At 35.4% G+C, this 17,015-nt stretch overlaps 1 protein-coding gene across 2 annotated transcripts in view; it reads right to left on the bottom strand.

Moving 5' to 3' along the window:
* nfatc2a (nuclear factor of activated T cells 2a) overlaps positions 1–17,015 on the bottom strand; it is a 47,773-nt gene that overhangs the window by 26,173 nt on the left and 4,585 nt on the right. For both annotated transcript variants that reach the window (XM_067370742.1, XM_067370741.1), the window contains exons 2-6: positions 14,903–15,815; positions 13,737–13,905; positions 6,634–6,836; positions 6,346–6,518; positions 2,552–2,692 (exon numbers count right to left, since the gene is read on the bottom strand). In XM_067370742.1, coding sequence (XP_067226843.1) covers positions 2,552–2,692; positions 6,346–6,518; positions 6,634–6,836; positions 13,737–13,905; positions 14,903–15,815 — 1,599 coding nt within the window. The remainder of the gene's footprint in view (positions 1–2,551; positions 2,693–6,345; positions 6,519–6,633; positions 6,837–13,736; positions 13,906–14,902; positions 15,816–17,015) is intronic.

Below are 17,015 nucleotides of genomic sequence, written 5' to 3'. Positions count from 1 at the left end.
TCAGTCATACAGAAGAGTCATACACTACATTACAGACAATTACATAGGAATGTTCTATGTTCTCCACAACTTCATTATACTACTGGCCACTACTCCAGTGGTTCCAAACCTGGGGTACATGTAGCCCTATGCAGAGGTACTACAGGGGGTATTTGACAGAAAGGGGAGGGGGAAAATCATCAATGACTAGACTTACTGAAATGTTACAGTAAAACCCACAGTATTACATTTACATGGGAGGCACTAATTGCAGCTCTTTGACCCTTTTTCTTATTGTATGTTATATTCTTCAAAATAAGGATTATAATGATAATTGCATCATACAGTAAGCTGCAGTTTTTAGGCAAAATGTTGAAGTCAGATAAGTCAAATACTTTCATACCTGGATTACCTGGATACACAAGTGAGGTAAAGTGGGTACTGAAGCCAAACAAGTTTGGGAACAACTGCTTAATTGTAAAAAAGTTATAATGATGGACAACCAGTAACTGACTTACATGTTACATTTTAGTCAAATTCTAGTTTCACCTGACTGTCAATTGCTGTAATAATTTATCAAATGTTCCAAGGATTCATATATGGTATTCATGGTATTATGTTCTTGACTAATTTTGACAATTGAACAAACTATTGTGCGTGTGATGACTTATACAATGAAATGACGCTGACATGTTTTGGAGCAAACAACCATTAGACTGAGAATCGACAATCAGTTTAGATCAACAAGATCTATTCACTTGGAAATTGTGCTAAATGTAGGCTACCTGTACTTAATCATTTGCAAAGATGTAGTGAGACATTGAGACATGTACTTAGACATTTGCAATTTGCAAAATGAATGAGAAATTCAATTCTGTTGTGAACAATTGCCAAGTGGTTTAGAGGTTTGTCCATGTAGTTTTGAGAATGTAATTTCTGTTTCAAGAAATGAGCCAAACCAATGGAGAAAAACTGTAAGATATGATTTGGCAATATCTTCCCACACATCTCTTTTTATTTCAACATGACATGCTGTCACGTGCTGTGGGGCAGGAATCAACCTGAGCACATCTTTTCTGCAGCAGATAATCGTGGCATTTGCCTGAAAACAAGTTTACTTTTATAATATTTATTGCAAAGTATTTTATAGTTACTGTACAATTAGAATATTAAATGAACTCCTGAAAACTATAAGAACATGTCATGAATGTCAACTATGTTACTCTTGGTCAACTAAGTTACCTTTGCAGAGTAACATAGGTGACTGGTAACCTAGTTGACATTTTTGTTGTTTTTAGGGATAAAATCAAAATGGTTGCCTAGCACCAGACACCACATGGCATTTTACGGAGAGGTTCTTCTAAATAGTATATGTACAACTGAGTTGAATTGAAATTCAAAGTTATTTATGAATTCATTGTAGTAACATTGTTGACATATGATAAGTACACATTTGCCCTAAGCACTACTTTAGGTGAAATAACTGAAAATGTGGAGGGAGAACATACCTTGGAGTCTTGCTAGTTTTCTTTTCAGGAGGAAATGACATCATGTGGAGCAGGTCATGTGATTTGGAAAACACACTCTTCCTTGAGGGGTGTATTTGCTATGGGTAACTTAGATGACAGCGACTTCTCGGACATATATTCAATTTGTCAATTTCTATTGAAAATGTGACATATTGCCCAAAAAGACACATTGTTCACAATTACTTCAACTTAATGTAAATAATATAATTAAAACTGTTTTTAAATAAGTTTTTTAAATGTTTTTTTAGGTAATGAGATTGTGGTTGTAATTCATTTCGGACGGTTATTTAGTTGACATTTTAGGGATATCTAGTAAATTTTTATAAATATATGATTTTTCCATAATAATTAACTATGAAATTTGTAAAGACAAGATCATGAAGAACACTGAAGACTTTTAAAATTTTATTTTAATAATCATGTTTTACGAGATAAATCTCATGGACATGAAAACTCCCTCAATTATATATTGACCCATATATATATATATATATATATAATATATATATAATATATATATATATATATATATATATATATATATATATATATATATATATATATATATATATATATATATATATATATATATATATATATATATATATCCTTCAGTTTAATATTTAATAGAAATTCTAAAATTTTAAAGAGGTGAAACCATTTTTAAAAAGATCTTTAATACATTTGCTGAATAAAATTGTTCCCTAGTAACATTAAAAACACGATAGTCCAGTAAAATATGCTTAATAGAAAGTCAAAGTAAAAAAAATTTAAATAATCAAAATATACAGATACAACAGAAATAGTGAAAGTACAATGCCAGCAGTATGTACTAAAACGAGGCATTAGCCTAATTAAAATGACCTTATTTCTTCAAGGAACTACAAACATTCAGCATATTCAGTCATTTTCAACTTCCTGTTTCTATACATAATATGTGAACACAGGAAGGACATAGGGAAGGAAGTATTTTTCCAAATTATACCTCAAACTACACAGAAAATGTGAAAAATGTACAAATATACTAGGGAAGAATCACTTACCATGAGTCTTCTCCATGAAGATCACCTTCGAATCTGCGCTGAAGTTCTGGCCGGTGAGAATCATCTGCTGGCCTCCAAGAACCGAACAAGCATCCATGTCCTGCTTTTCTACCATGGGCAGCTCGTGGGCAGACCTCTGGGCTATAGAGTCAAACAGGGAGAAAATAGAAAATGTAAATGTTTGGATTGAATTAAATGTCACAGGTTTGAACCGTAGTAAGAGTAGCCCACAAACTGGAGAGTTACTGAGACGTCCTATTGCAATTGTCCCCTTGAGCGAGCCACTTAACCCCAGCTTGCTCCACGACTTATTGATTGTCACTTTGGATGAAAAACTGTCACTAACACTAAAATGTTTCCCAAAAGGACACTTAACCTCAGCCCTACATTGAAGTTGCCTACTAAATGATTTAAGCAACAGTTAATAATAATAATAAATAATCCTAAACTATGATTTTAGCATGCAAATCATACAACAGATTATGAAGATATCATAATTTAGCTCCAGAAATTAATGCAATTTTTATTTGCATTGGAATAAAGAGGCTTTTATCTAGGAAAATTAGGAGAATTTGCTTCAGTCAAATTGACATTAAGCCATGTAAACAAAAAGGCAGGATGATCCAGCATATTAAAAGCCCTCTTTATTTACTCTAGGCTGAAGGAGTATTAAATCCTGTATTACAAGATGATAAAGGTTGTCATCACGATATTAGGGACATGTACTCATGAAACTTATCTGTGATTTAATATCCGCTACAGCAACTGTGATTAAGACAAATACGAGTGACCTTTGGACAGATGTGTGGAGCGCTGTAATCTGAATTCACGAAGCGTTCGCTACCTGAGAACAGGGTGAAGTACATCTGTAAATACAGCAATGATAGATTTAACTTCCTAATACAGAAATAGGGGGTTGGGGTGTTTATCAGGATCGTTTTAAATTCATTCCTCTTTTGGTCCGTTAAACCCTGGTTTGCATCAAATGAAACCTAACCAAGGAGGAAGCAGAGCAACCAGACAGAGAGGCAGAATTACATGCAAGACAAAGCCACCCGATATCTGATAAGAGCATGGCAAATATTCACATATACTTGAACCTAAACAGATATTACAACATTCAGTCGCTAAAACTGTTGGGTTTAAGCCATCGAGAAAGAAATGAAGAAAGTCAATAAGGTCAATTTTTTTATCATTAAGTACCAGCTAAAATTTACTTTAAGGGGTCCTTTTATCCTTTTTTACATTTTTAAATTTCTTGAGTGTGTCATGTTGCTGTTTGAGCATGAAAAAGGTCTGCAAAGTTACAAAGCACAAAGTCCCTCCAGCGGGAGTTATTCTCTATATCAGTGTCACTGTTTCTGAACTCGCTAAAACGCCTGATTGTAGTCTTGAGTTTTCTTCCGGGAACGAACACGTCACAATATTCCTCATTTGAATCATTCCCACCCAAGACATATGTAAAATAACGGGGCGGGGCCAAGTTGAGTTAATTAGTACACTCTAAAAAATAAAACATTGGTTCAAAAAAAAAAAAAAAATGTTAACATTTTCCACTATAATTTTTTACTTCAGCCAATTGGGAGAAAAATACATTAATTCAAAGCAATATTTTGAGTTGATCCAACATAAATTTTTTAAGTAAGGTGAAGACGTTTTTTGCCACAATAAAAACACATTTCTAAATAACATGAACTTAATAACTGTCAACATGAATGCAACTATTTAAGTTGATCCAACATAATGTTTTAAGTAAGGTGAAGACGCTTTTTGGACACAACAAAACTACATTTCTAAGTAACATGATCTTACCAAGCACCGCTTTTCACCATGATGGTATCTCTCCAAAAACCCACATTAAAGCAGAACTAAGTAACTTTTTTTACCTTCATAAATAGTTTTCTAAGTCCTTACGATAGTTAATTGACTTGTAGTGGTGTGTTTGAGGCGAGCACTAACCCCCTCTGGCACGTCTACGCCAGAATACAGCACTTGCAACTTGAGCTGCACCGACCCGAAACAATCTGGCCTCATGTTCACGTTCACGTGAGAGTGACAAAATGCTTTACAGTAATTCAAAAACAATGTATATATTATGTCTTTATAAGACAATTTCGAAAATTACCCACCTCCATCGAGTGTACTGTATTTGCAAATTACCCACCTCCTCTTTCTTGTACTGTATTTGCAAAACTACTGCGCTGGCGAGTGTTGTAGTCGTTGTAGTCCAAAGCTGCGCTTGGAGTATTTATGACAGTGTCATTCACTGAAGGAAACTGTAGGGGGAGCTTCTTGCTTAGTTCTGCTTTAACAAATTAACTCTTCTAAATTAGCATAACAAAACACTAATTACTGCTAAATCTCCCTTACCATTAATCTTGTGCAAAAAACATTATATAACACTTAATTTTAGCATTTACTCTTCCTTTCAAGCGCCATGGGCAAAGCATGATGGGAAATATAAATCCCTGCCCAGTTAAAAGAAGTGTTCATACAACTCAAAACAATGAAACGTTTACACGTCATCAGATTGTATTTTACATTAACAGAACTTAAAATGAAATACATTTTTGATTAACTGAAAATGTTAAACTGTGACAAGTCATGATAGTATATCAAATCAATAGGCATAATTTGTGTGCCATCCAAGCTCAATAAAATAACAATTTAAAAAGTTAAAAGCATTTCAGAACTTGATTTTTTATTTCACAACAATATATATATATATTTTTAAGTAATGACTAAAGGTCCCCTGAATTAGTTTTTAGAGTGTAGTGTTGAAACTCGCGGTTATGGTGAGGGGCGTGACATTTCCCAAACACACTCAAAGTGCTTGACAAATCACAACACACTGGTCCAGCCAACAAATCAGAGCACATAGTGCTTTTCAGAAGGAGGGGCTACAAAGAGACAGGAACTAAACATGGGGGGAAAAAAACAATATGGAAAAAAATAATGTTTTTTTAGGGCTGTCAATATTAATGCATAGCTTTTTGCATACAATTCATACATTCACGCAAATGCTTTTAAACCATTCAAGCGCCACAAGACAAACACGCCGTCTATGAATGCCATGTCATGTGACACAAACGACTCATGTGCACAGATAGACGCATCCCAGTATTGAGTTCTCTTTCAAGCTTGAACAAAAAACAACACACAGAATTATGCCAAAATGCCTGTTTTGACTAGTATCCTCATAAGAGCAGTCATAAATGAGTTAAATAACGTCTTAAATGAACTTAAAGAGTTGTGAGAAAATTAGAGTCAAATGTTAGTGTCATGTGCGACAGCTCTTAAAGTGACAGCAGCCTAATAAACCAGTTGCTGTGATGTCTGTCATTAATTTTAATCAAAGAAAACAAAGATAACAGCGAAAATTGTAGTTTAATAAGGATTCATCTATATTTCATTTATAATTTATCCAGTGAAGATTGTAAAGTGTTTGATAACTTTGACAATTTATGTATATTTTCTGTTAGACAGGTAGGAAGGCCACTGGTAAATATGACATTTATTATATATTACATTTTTTTAAAGCCTAATAAATGTGATGTGAAAGAGACATCAGTACCAGTATTAGAATCAGTGACACTGGCCTTAACTAATAAAAAGATGACATTAAACAAATATTAATTTGGAGAGTAATTGTGAAATTATTACAAAATAAAAATATTAAAATGTTTTTAATGGCAATTAATTACAGAAAAAACACATCAAAACCTATTCTAGTAGACCCCCAAAACAAAATCAATACTCTGTAAAAGGTCACCTTTAAGTCTAAATTTACTCACAACATTCAATGGGATGCGAAGCAACCTGCAGAGACACGTGCTGGCCTCCTTGCTGGGGAATATGAACACGGAATACCAGTCGAACGCGAGTGTTTTTACGCCCAATGTCCGTCTCCCCTTTCCGCAGTTCGATGTCTGCGTTCCGAAGCTTGAGAATCCCGGCACAATCAATTCTGGGAAGAATTAAAAAGCAATTTTTACTATGCACATTTTAAACCCCAAAAAAGCAGACACCATCATGTTAAATGCATATATCTTAAAGAACCATCATCCGTATTGTGTACTCACATTGCTTTCATATTATTCTTTGGCTCAAGAGGAATTTCCAAGACTTTGGTGCTGTTGATGATCTTCTCGTAGCTGGTGGTTGTGACGGTTTTGCCGGTAATGCGATGGACCTGATAGAAAGCGTGAGGCTTCAGGATTCGCTCATCTGCCGTGCCAATAAAGATCTCCAAACCAAGTGGCTCCTTGCCACGGTATCCACGTAACTGCACACAGACAAGTGCAAAAAGACATATTTTATAAGCATATATAGTACACACTACTGTTCAAAAGTTTGGGATTTTTTTAAAGGATTAGTTCACTTCAGAATTCAAATTTCCTGATAACTTACTCATGTCATCCAAGATGTTCATGTCTTTCTTTCTTCAGTTTGAAAAGAAATTAAGGTTTTTGAGGAAAACATTCCAGGATTTTTCTCCATATAGTGGACTTCAATGGGGTTCAACGGGTTGAAGGTCCAAATGTCAGTTTCAATGCAGCTTCAAAGAGCTCTACATGATCCCAGACGAGGAATAAGGGTCTTATCTAGAGAAACGATTGGTCACTTTCTAAAAAAATAAAAATAAAAATGTATATACTTTTTAACAACAATTAACTGCCTATGTCATGCCTGACCTTTCCTACGTGATTACGTAATGCGTCACAGAGCAGTGCAAGACGAGTATTTGTGGTTAAAAAGTATAAAATGTATATTTTTTTAGAAAATGACAGATTGTTTCACTGGATAAGACTCTTATTCCTCGTCTGGGATCATGTAGAGCTCTTTGAAGCTTCAATGAAACTGCAATTTGGACCTTCAACCCGTTGAAGTCCACTATATGGAGAGAAATCCTGGAATGTTTTCTTTTCTTTTTGACTGAAGAAAGAAAGACAAACATCTTGGATGACATGTGGGTGAGTAAACAGGAAATTTTAATTCTGAAGTCAACTAATTCTTTAAATGTTCTTGATAGAAGTCTCTTATGGCCAATATTATAATAGAATTATTTTGATGAATAACAAAGTGTTTATATTTGTAGTGAATAGTGCGGCAGAAGGTCTGCGCTCCTGGTTGGGAAGCACAGATCTGCTGGAAACATTAGCATCTCCAGAAACCTTGACCTCGAGCCAGAAGGGCGTGTGCTGTCTGCAAACATCTTCCCTTCACAAATTCATCTCCTCAAACTCTAAAGGAAACCCATGAGTCACTCACAAGCTCTAACTGTGGCAAAGTTTGTGGCCTGGGTCCTGCCAGTGTCTGTTGACTGATCGTGGAAGATAAATTCTTAAATTCAAATCAAAAACTGAATGGCATTCTGGAAATCGTACAGTATTAAACCCACAGTGGCTGAAGGCAACAGAAATTTTAAAAATGGGGTTATGCATATGCATATGAATGTGAAATTGCACAAATGCATCTTAGTTTGTGTCCGAATTCCTGCACGGAAGTTTAATAATTCAGAAGGGCTTTCAAACCCTGTTCAACACAGAGGCAAATGGGCCACATTTTCATATGCAAAACATGGCATGGCAATGAGAAAAACAACTATGGCTTTGTCATTTTGTTGTAGATGAGCAAGATAAGGTGCACAACAAAACTACCTTTCAACTACATGTATTTCATAAAGATTTTAGAGAATGTAATTAAAGGATAAAGGGCTTTGTGCAGGAAAAAGACCAGTTTTGATATAATATGAAGGCAAAAAAGCGACTTGATCATTTAGCGAGCTTAACTTTTCTATTGAAACAACTTGAGGTTAACTAATTGTAGGGACAATCCCTACAATTAGAGTTAATGCATTGCTCAAGGGCACTTTGATGACAAAGCAATGATGATTTCTGCAAACACTAAAGATTTCAAGCCACCTTTACTTGGTACTGAACGTGCAACCCTTGTAAATGGCAATTCATATGCTTGAAAATCCCAACCTCACTTTTCTTTACTGTGCTGATATATTTCCTTCTGAAATAGACAGTTTGGGGCATGACAGATATCGAATGTCTTGCTTTTGTTAAATGACTAGAAGCCTTCAGTTTATGTCAAAACCACACAACAGATTATATGATAAATGAAAGCATAAGACACTTTCAAAATGAATAATTTCAGCTCTTCTTTTGCAAGTGAATTGATGTTAGAGAAAGACAGACCATCGTTACTCATTTTGTGATTTAATGAAAATATTCAAATCACCATGGCAAGACTGCACAGGCAGAGTCATGTGAATACTGAAAGCAGATGACACAAAAACGTAGGTAACAAATTTGATGTGCACTCTTAAATAAAAAAAAAAACGCGTCTACATCGGAAGGAAGTATGCAGAAACCACAGAGCATGAAGATGCAGCTAAATTTACTCTGGAGTTCAAAAGCACAGTGAGCAGGGCATGTGTCAACACTACAAATTCATATTTGATGGACAAAAGTGGGTAAAAAAAACAATGTCGTGTCAGACATGGGGGTTGAAATGTGTGCATTTGGAGCATTGCAGACAGACTCTTTATAAGAGAATATGATAAGTCCAACATCTGAGAAAGACGAATCGTAAATTAGATCGCTTTAATATCTCTATTTTTGTCTAGGTAGCAGTGAGATTAAATGGCGTTTGTTTTTTAGAGAGAATAATTATATAGTAATCTAATTACACTGTTGAAGATGTAATTAGTAGCTAGAAATTAATATTTTTTTAGAGTAACTTATTAAGGGTGCAATTAGATTTAAGATTAAAATTATTTAAAATATGCCATTCAAATAAATTGTATATATATATTTTTAAGACTAAATATCACAACACCTACTATAAAATTTATCCAAGTCATATTTTATTCCAAAAAATAAATACATAAATTTAAATAAAAAAATATAAATAAAACACACAAATTAAATAAATAAAGCATATATAAAGCAAATGAATAAATAAAACAAATAAAACAAAAATAAAATATGCATTAAAAGTAATAAAACAAATAAAATATTTGCTTTATTACTATTTATTTATATTTATAATATATATATATATATAAACAACCTGTTCCTGTAATAGCGTATTATTAATAATATGTATATAATAATAATTTATTATTATTTATTAATAATAATATTAATACTATTTTTTAAGCACTGAGTAACAATAATTAACTACATGTATTTACTATAGGGTTAGGATTAGATGTGATTTAGGTTAGTTGTGTGTAATTAAGTATAATTTATAGCAATTACTATAGTAACTACATGTAACGTGTAACAAAGGCACTGTAAAATAAAGTGTTACCAAAATATTAATAGTAATAATAACCTTTTAGTAACAAGACAATGTTTAATTGATTCTGACAGCTGAATTCCAAAAATACTGCATGAAACGTCTAAATGCGTCTCTTTGAGACACAGGTGAGTGAGTCAGGTACGAGAGCTGGGCCTCATGAAGTGGGTAAACACGGCCGTTTCCATGGGCCATCTGAGAACCTGGTTGCCATGGCAGCTGGCGAGCGGTGAGTCAGTCGTGAGGTCGGAAAAGTAAAGTAGAGGAAGGAGCAGTCCTGAGTAACTCCCCGCCACGTGATTGGCCAGCGACGGGCTGCACTGACCACATCGAGCGCCAGGGAATGGAAAGCATTAAACATTTTGGCTCTGCCAAGGCAGTCTGCAATCTTTACCAGAGCACTGACATCGGAAGGATGCTGGCCGCTCCGCTAACAAGACCATTAAAGATGGTTTACACTGAGAGAGCAAAAAGCAACAAGAGGGCTTTCACATAAACTGTTACCCGAGCAACATCAAACTTTAAGTGGTAAACAAACAATATCATGTGTCTTCAGAACACAGCTGCCATTACTGCGTCTGTAAAACCTCTAGACAAACACAACTTCCTGAAGAGTTAAACAACCTGAAAGTAAATCAAAAAGCAAGTGCTTATGCCAGAATTGCGAGATATAAAGTCAGAATTGTGAATTATAAAGTCAGAATTGTGAGTTATAAAATCAGAATTGCGAGATATAAAGTCAGAATCGCGAGTTATAAAGTCAGAATTGAGAGTAAAGTCAGAATTGTGAGATATAAAGTCAGAATTGCGAGATATAAAATCAGAATTGCGAGTTATAAAGTCAGAATCGTGTGATATAAAGTCAGAATTGTGAGTTATAAAGTCAGAATTGTGTGATATAAAGTCAGAATTGCGAGATATAAAGTCCGAATTGTGTGATATAAAGTCCGAATTGCGAGTTATAAAGTCAGAATTGTGAGATATAAAGTCAGAATTGTGTGATATAAAGTCAGAATTGTGAGATATAAAGTCAGAATTGTGAGATATAAAGTCAGAATTGTGAGATATAAAGTCAGAATTGCGAGTTATAAAGTCAGAATTGTGAGTTATAAAGTCAGAATTGGGAGTTATAAAGTCAAAATTGCGAGTTATAAAGTCAAAATTGCGAGATTAAAAACTCACAATTGCGAGAAAAGAACTCAGAATTATACGCAATTGCGAGTTTAAATCTCGCAATTCTGAGGAAAAATTGTAATAAAGTCAGAATTGCGTCTTATAAAGTCAGAATCGTGTGATATAAAGTCAGAATTGTAAGATATAAAGTCAGAATTGTGAATTATAAAGTCAGAATTGCGAGTTATAAAGTCAGAATTGCGTCTTATAAAGTCAGAATCGTGTGATATAAAGTCAGAATTGTAAGATATAAAGTCAGAATTGTGAATTATAAAGTCAGAATTGCGTCTTATAAAGTCAGAATTGCGAATTATAAAGTCAGAATCATGTGATATAAAGTCAGAATTGAGAGTAAAGTCAGAATTGTGAGATATAAAGTCAGAATTGTGAATTATAAAGTCAGAATTGCGTCTTATAAAGTCAGAATTGCGAATTATAAAGTCAGAATCATGTGATATAAAGTCAGAATTGAGAGTAAAGTCAGAATTGTGAGATATAAAGTCAGAATTGCGAGATATAAAATCAGAATTGCGAGTTATAAAGTCAGAATCGTGTGATATAAAGTCAGAATTGTGAGTTATAAAGTCAGAATTGTGTGATATAAAGTCAGAATTGCGAGATATAAAGTCCGAATTGTGTGATATAAAGTCCGAATTGCGAGTTATAAAGTCAGAATTGTGAGATATAAAGTCAGAATTGTGTGATATAAAGTCAGAATTGTGAGATATAAAGTCAGAATTGTGAGATATAAAGTCAGAATTGTGAGATATAAAGTCAGAATTGCGAGTTATAAAGTCAGAATTGTGAGTTATAAAGTCAGAATTGGGAGTTATAAAGTCAAAATTGCGAGTTATAAAGTCAAAATTGCGAGATTAAAAACTCACAATTGCGAGAAAAGAACTCAGAATTATACGCAATTGCGAGTTTAAATCTCGCAATTCTGAGGAAAAATTGTAATAAAGTCAGAATTGCGTCTTATAAAGTCAGAATCGTGTGATATAAAGTCAGAATTGTAAGATATAAAGTCAGAATTGTGAATTATAAAGTCAGAATTGCGAGTTATAAAGTCAGAATTGCGTCTTATAAAGTCAGAATCGTGTGATATAAAGTCAGAATTGTAAGATATAAAGTCAGAATTGTGAATTATAAAGTCAGAATTGCGTCTTATAAAGTCAGAATTGCGAATTATAAAGTCAGAATTGTGAGATATAAAGTCAGAATTGCGTCTTATAAAGTCAGAATTGCGAATTATAAAGTCAGAATCATGTGATATAAAGTCAGAATTGTGAGTAATAGTCAGAATCGTGTGATATAAAGTCAGAATTGTGAGTAATAAAGTCAGAATTGCGAATTATAAAGTCAGAATTGCGAATTATAAAGTCAGAATCGTGTGATATAAAGTCAGAATTGTGAGATATAAAGTCAGAATTGTGAATTATAAAGTCAGAATTGCGAATTATAAAGTCAGAATTGCGAATTATAAAGTCAGAATCGTGTGATATAAAGTCAGAATTGTGAGATATAAAGTCAGAATTGTGAATTATAAAGTCAGAATTGCGAGTTATAAAGTCAGAATTGTGAGATATAAAGTCAGAATTGCGAGTTATAAAGTCAGAATTGCGTCTTATAAAGTCAGAATTGCGAATTATAAAGTCAGAATCGTGTGATATAAAGTCAGAATTGTGAGTAATAAAGTCAGAATTGCGAATTATAAAGTCAGAATTGCGAGATATAAAATCAGAATTGCGAGATATAAAATCAGAATTGCGAGTTATAAAGTCAGAATCGTGTCATATAAAGTCAGAATTGTGGGTTATAAAGTCAGAATTGCGAGATATAAAATCAGAATTGCGATATATAAAGTCAGAATTGCGAGATTAAAAACTCACAATTGTGAGAAAAGAACTCAGAATTATACGCAATTGCGAGTTTAAATCTCGCAATTCTGAGGAAAAATGTCAGAATTGTGAATTTTTTTATTTAGTTATATTTTATTTAAAATATATAATAAAATAAATGAATGTACAATAATTAAAATAAAAATGTAAAAGTAATACAAATAAATGCTATTAATAAAATAAAATGAAAAAGTAAAACAGAAATAAATGTCAAAACAAAACAAATAGAATAGAATAAAAAACTAAAATAAAAAAATTTTAAAACATTTAATTAAAATAAAATAAAATAAAGTAAAATAAAAAATAAAATAAAATAAAATAAAATAAAATAAAATAAAATAAAATAAAATAAAATAAAATAAAATAAAATAAAATAAAATAAAAATCAGACTTGATGCTAGGGGTTTCTGGGTGTTTGCTAGGTACTCAGTAATTTAATTACCAAGTCTCTAATGATATACTGGTCCATACACATGGCTTAAAAATCCACATTATTTGAGGTCTCTTTCATGTATGTGACATAAATGGTGCTGGACGAGTTATGAGCTGATGTTTATGATAATTATGATTCGAGACTTTAAATGTAAGCAAGAGCAGTAGCGAAAGTGATGCTCGTCTTAGCATGCACTACTAATGAATGAATGCATTCATATGTGTAAGGGTGGATAAAACCTCAGACAGCACACAGAAGAGCAGATGGCCATTTTCATAGCACTGACCTGGGGCAAAATCACCTCACGCTGCATAATGACTAGGAAATACCTTCACACGCACGTCTAGAAAACAGAACGAACACCCACCTGGACCACAGGGTGACCTCCAGTCGGGGCTTTGACCGCCCCCCGGCTGCCCTCGGTCTCATAGTGGGCTCTGTGGTGGGGTTTGGGCTGCACCTCGATGTGGAGCTCGTACTGATCGGTGCGGCTCGGTAGGGGCCACTCCAGCGGGGGCAGGGAAGCCACGGGGATGCTGGGAGAGATGAAAGATGATAGTCGTGCTCATTTGCTTTACATATCCGATTCGTTGCATGAAAAGTGCAGCAGGTGCATGAGCCATGGAGGTTTTTGCAGATGTATCACCTTATAAAAGTTATGTTTGACTTATACCAGATCAAATTAAGCACACCTAATACATGCGTTTGTACATGAAAGTTAAGAAATTAATACTTTTATTCAGCAAGGGCACATTAAACTAATTAAAATTGCCAGTAAAGACATTTAAAATGTTACGCAAGATTTCTATTTAAAAATCAATTTCTCTTTTAAACTTTCTATTAATCAAAGAAAGCTAAAAAAAAAGGTATATCATGATTTCCACTAAACCGTTTTCAACATTGAACATTCGGTCATCGATAACCCTACTTTCTAGATTGGTATTGACACCCAGGGTTAAGAGTAAAATGAAAAGACTTATATATACATAATTTACCAATCTGTAATGGCGAATAATTATCATTATTTAAAGGATTAGTTCACTTTAAAATGAAAACTACCACATTTTTTCGTAACTTGTATACAGAAGGCGTTTTGACTGCGAGAGGCATTACACTTTCTTCGTAAGTAGAATATGGAAGGCGATCTGGCGGAAGCTAGATATTTTATTTTATAACTTGTTAAATATGGATATTATTCTTACAAAAACGCATCGCTTCGCTTCAGAAGGCCTTTATTAACCCCCCGGAGCCATGTGGAGTATGTTTATGATGGATGGAAGCACTTTCTTCAGCTTCATACTTGTTGGTCCCATTCACTGCCATTATAAAGCTCGGATGCGTCAGGATATTTATTAATATATCTCAGATTGTGTTCATCAGAAAGAAGAAAGTCATATACACCTAGAATGGCTAGAGGGTGAATAAAGATGGGGAAATTTTCATTTTAAAGTGAACTAATCCTTTAATTCCTATCAAAGTTGGGTCACTCTTCAAGCAAACCCTGCATAGAAGGAAAATTATGACCATTTTTACCTGCATATGCCAGGCACCAGCTGTTTAGGCCAGATTTGAGGGATTACGAAGAAAGGTTCAGAGCCAGGTTTGGTCTTCACATCCTGGTCACATGACATCAGGTAACTCTCAGTGTGGTTGTCTTGGTAGAGCGGGTAGACCTGCTGGTTAGTCTTCACGATCTTGGTAGGAATGGAACTAGCCTGGCCAACTCCGAACCCATTCATGGACCCTGAGAGGTTATTTGAGCCATAAGAGCGATGCTCTTCGTGGCCACCGTGGGGTGACGGGCTGCGCGATCGGGCCACCGGAACCAGGTTGGGGTTTCTGTACATCTCGTAGGTGCGTTTGCATAGAGGGGAGGTGGAACGCGAGCCGGGCCGGGGGGAAGGAGACCGCGGCCCTACACAGCCGTCGTCGGCCAGGCTGGTTCGCGGAGAAGTGCCCGGACTGGTACGAGGGGAACCCGTGTAAATGCCCTGAAGCCGTGGGCAGAGCTCTCCAGTGGCCTGGCTGTTGCTGGGCGAAACGCAGGGCGAGGCAAAGGGCGAGAAGTTCTCCGAGTGCCAGGAGGTGGACGAGTTGCTGCTGGCGGGACTCAGGCACTGCGACTCCCTGTAGGCCAGAGGATCGTGACCGGGCACGGTGAGCCCGGCACTGGGGCTGGTGTTCACGAGATGGTTCTGGAGGGAGTCTCGACCATGACTATAGTGCTCGCGGGAGGGCGTGATCTCAATTCGGGGACTCAGAGCCTGGCTGTTGGGTCTGCCGTACTCCAGGTAGTTCTTTGCATCCAGTTGCTCGTAGCCTTCGTTGGTGACCTCGGCGTACGAAGACGCACACGGCTTGATGCCGTAGGGTGAAGCTTCCACCAGAGGATAAGAGAGGCTGGGAGCAGAGATGAGGTCTTTGTCGGAGGAGATGCTTTGCTCATCTATAACAGCAAAAGACAGGGAGTAAGTAAAAATGTAAACATTGCTGTCTATGTCTACTATTAAAAGGGGACCTATTATGTCCTTTTAAAATGTCTTGATTTTGTTTTTGGGTATATAAAATAAGTTTTCATACTTGAACACATTATTTTTCCACATATTTTTCCATTGTTGCAGCACCTCTCTTTCCAGTCTGTAAGTAACGCTGTTGGGTGCGTTTCCCAAAAGCATCGTTCGCCAACTATGATCGCCAAGATTGGTTGAATTGTGTTGATAATGACGGAACTTGTGACTATAGCTGGCTTTGGGAAAAGTATTTATTTTCTGTCTCTATGAAGCCCCTCCTTCCAAAAAGCACAATGTGCTCTGATTGGTCGGTTGGACCAGTATGTTGTGACTGGAGTTTTCCCGCCCCTTTATTTTGTGTATCCCTTTGGTGGGAATTATTTAAATGAGGAATATTGTGATGCATTCGTTCCCAGAAGAAAACTCAAAACTATAATGGAGGCATTTCAGGGAGTTCAGAAACAATGCACACTGATATAGGGTAGTGTTGTCAAAGGTACCGACCATGATACCAAGTCGGTATTGAAATTTTAAAAATATGAGCACTGTTGAGCGGATTCGTATACACCTCTGATTGGCCTCTGATTGCTCACGCTCATCAGATATGTCTGTGATTGGCTGCAATGATCAACACTTCAAAAACATGTTGTAAATAGACATTAATAATGCTCTTCACAGAGCAGGCTTTCAAATGTTCCCGCTTTCAAAACGCTTTTACATTCAAACACTTCCGTGTGTTGATCATTGTAGCCAATCACAGACATATCTGATGAGCGTGAACACAGAGGCCAATCAGAGGTGTTTATGAATCCACTCAAAAACGAGCGGCACAAAGCGTCATATTTTTTAAAATTTCAGTACCAACTTGGTATCGCGGTTGGTACTTTTGACAACACTAATATAGAGAATAACTTCCTTTGGAGTGGCTTTGTAACTTCGCAGATCTTTTTAATACTCAAACAACAACATTATGTATGCAACACTATATGCAACACTAAAAAAAGATTGCAGTCATATGACAATATACTCTACGAGTGGTGCTCAATAATACACTTTTTTCATTGGACTTGGTTCCAGAAGTAAGTGAATCAAACCAACCAGCTACGAGGTGAATCACAACATTACAAACTTTGATT

This window comes from Chanodichthys erythropterus, chromosome 20 (genome assembly GCF_024489055.1).
Source record: "Chanodichthys erythropterus isolate Z2021 chromosome 20, ASM2448905v1, whole genome shotgun sequence".
Taxonomy (NCBI): domain Eukaryota; kingdom Metazoa; phylum Chordata; class Actinopteri; order Cypriniformes; family Xenocyprididae; genus Chanodichthys; species Chanodichthys erythropterus.
The sequence above is the reverse complement of the archived record's forward strand: the minus strand, read 5'-3'. Positions and strand labels throughout refer to the sequence as shown.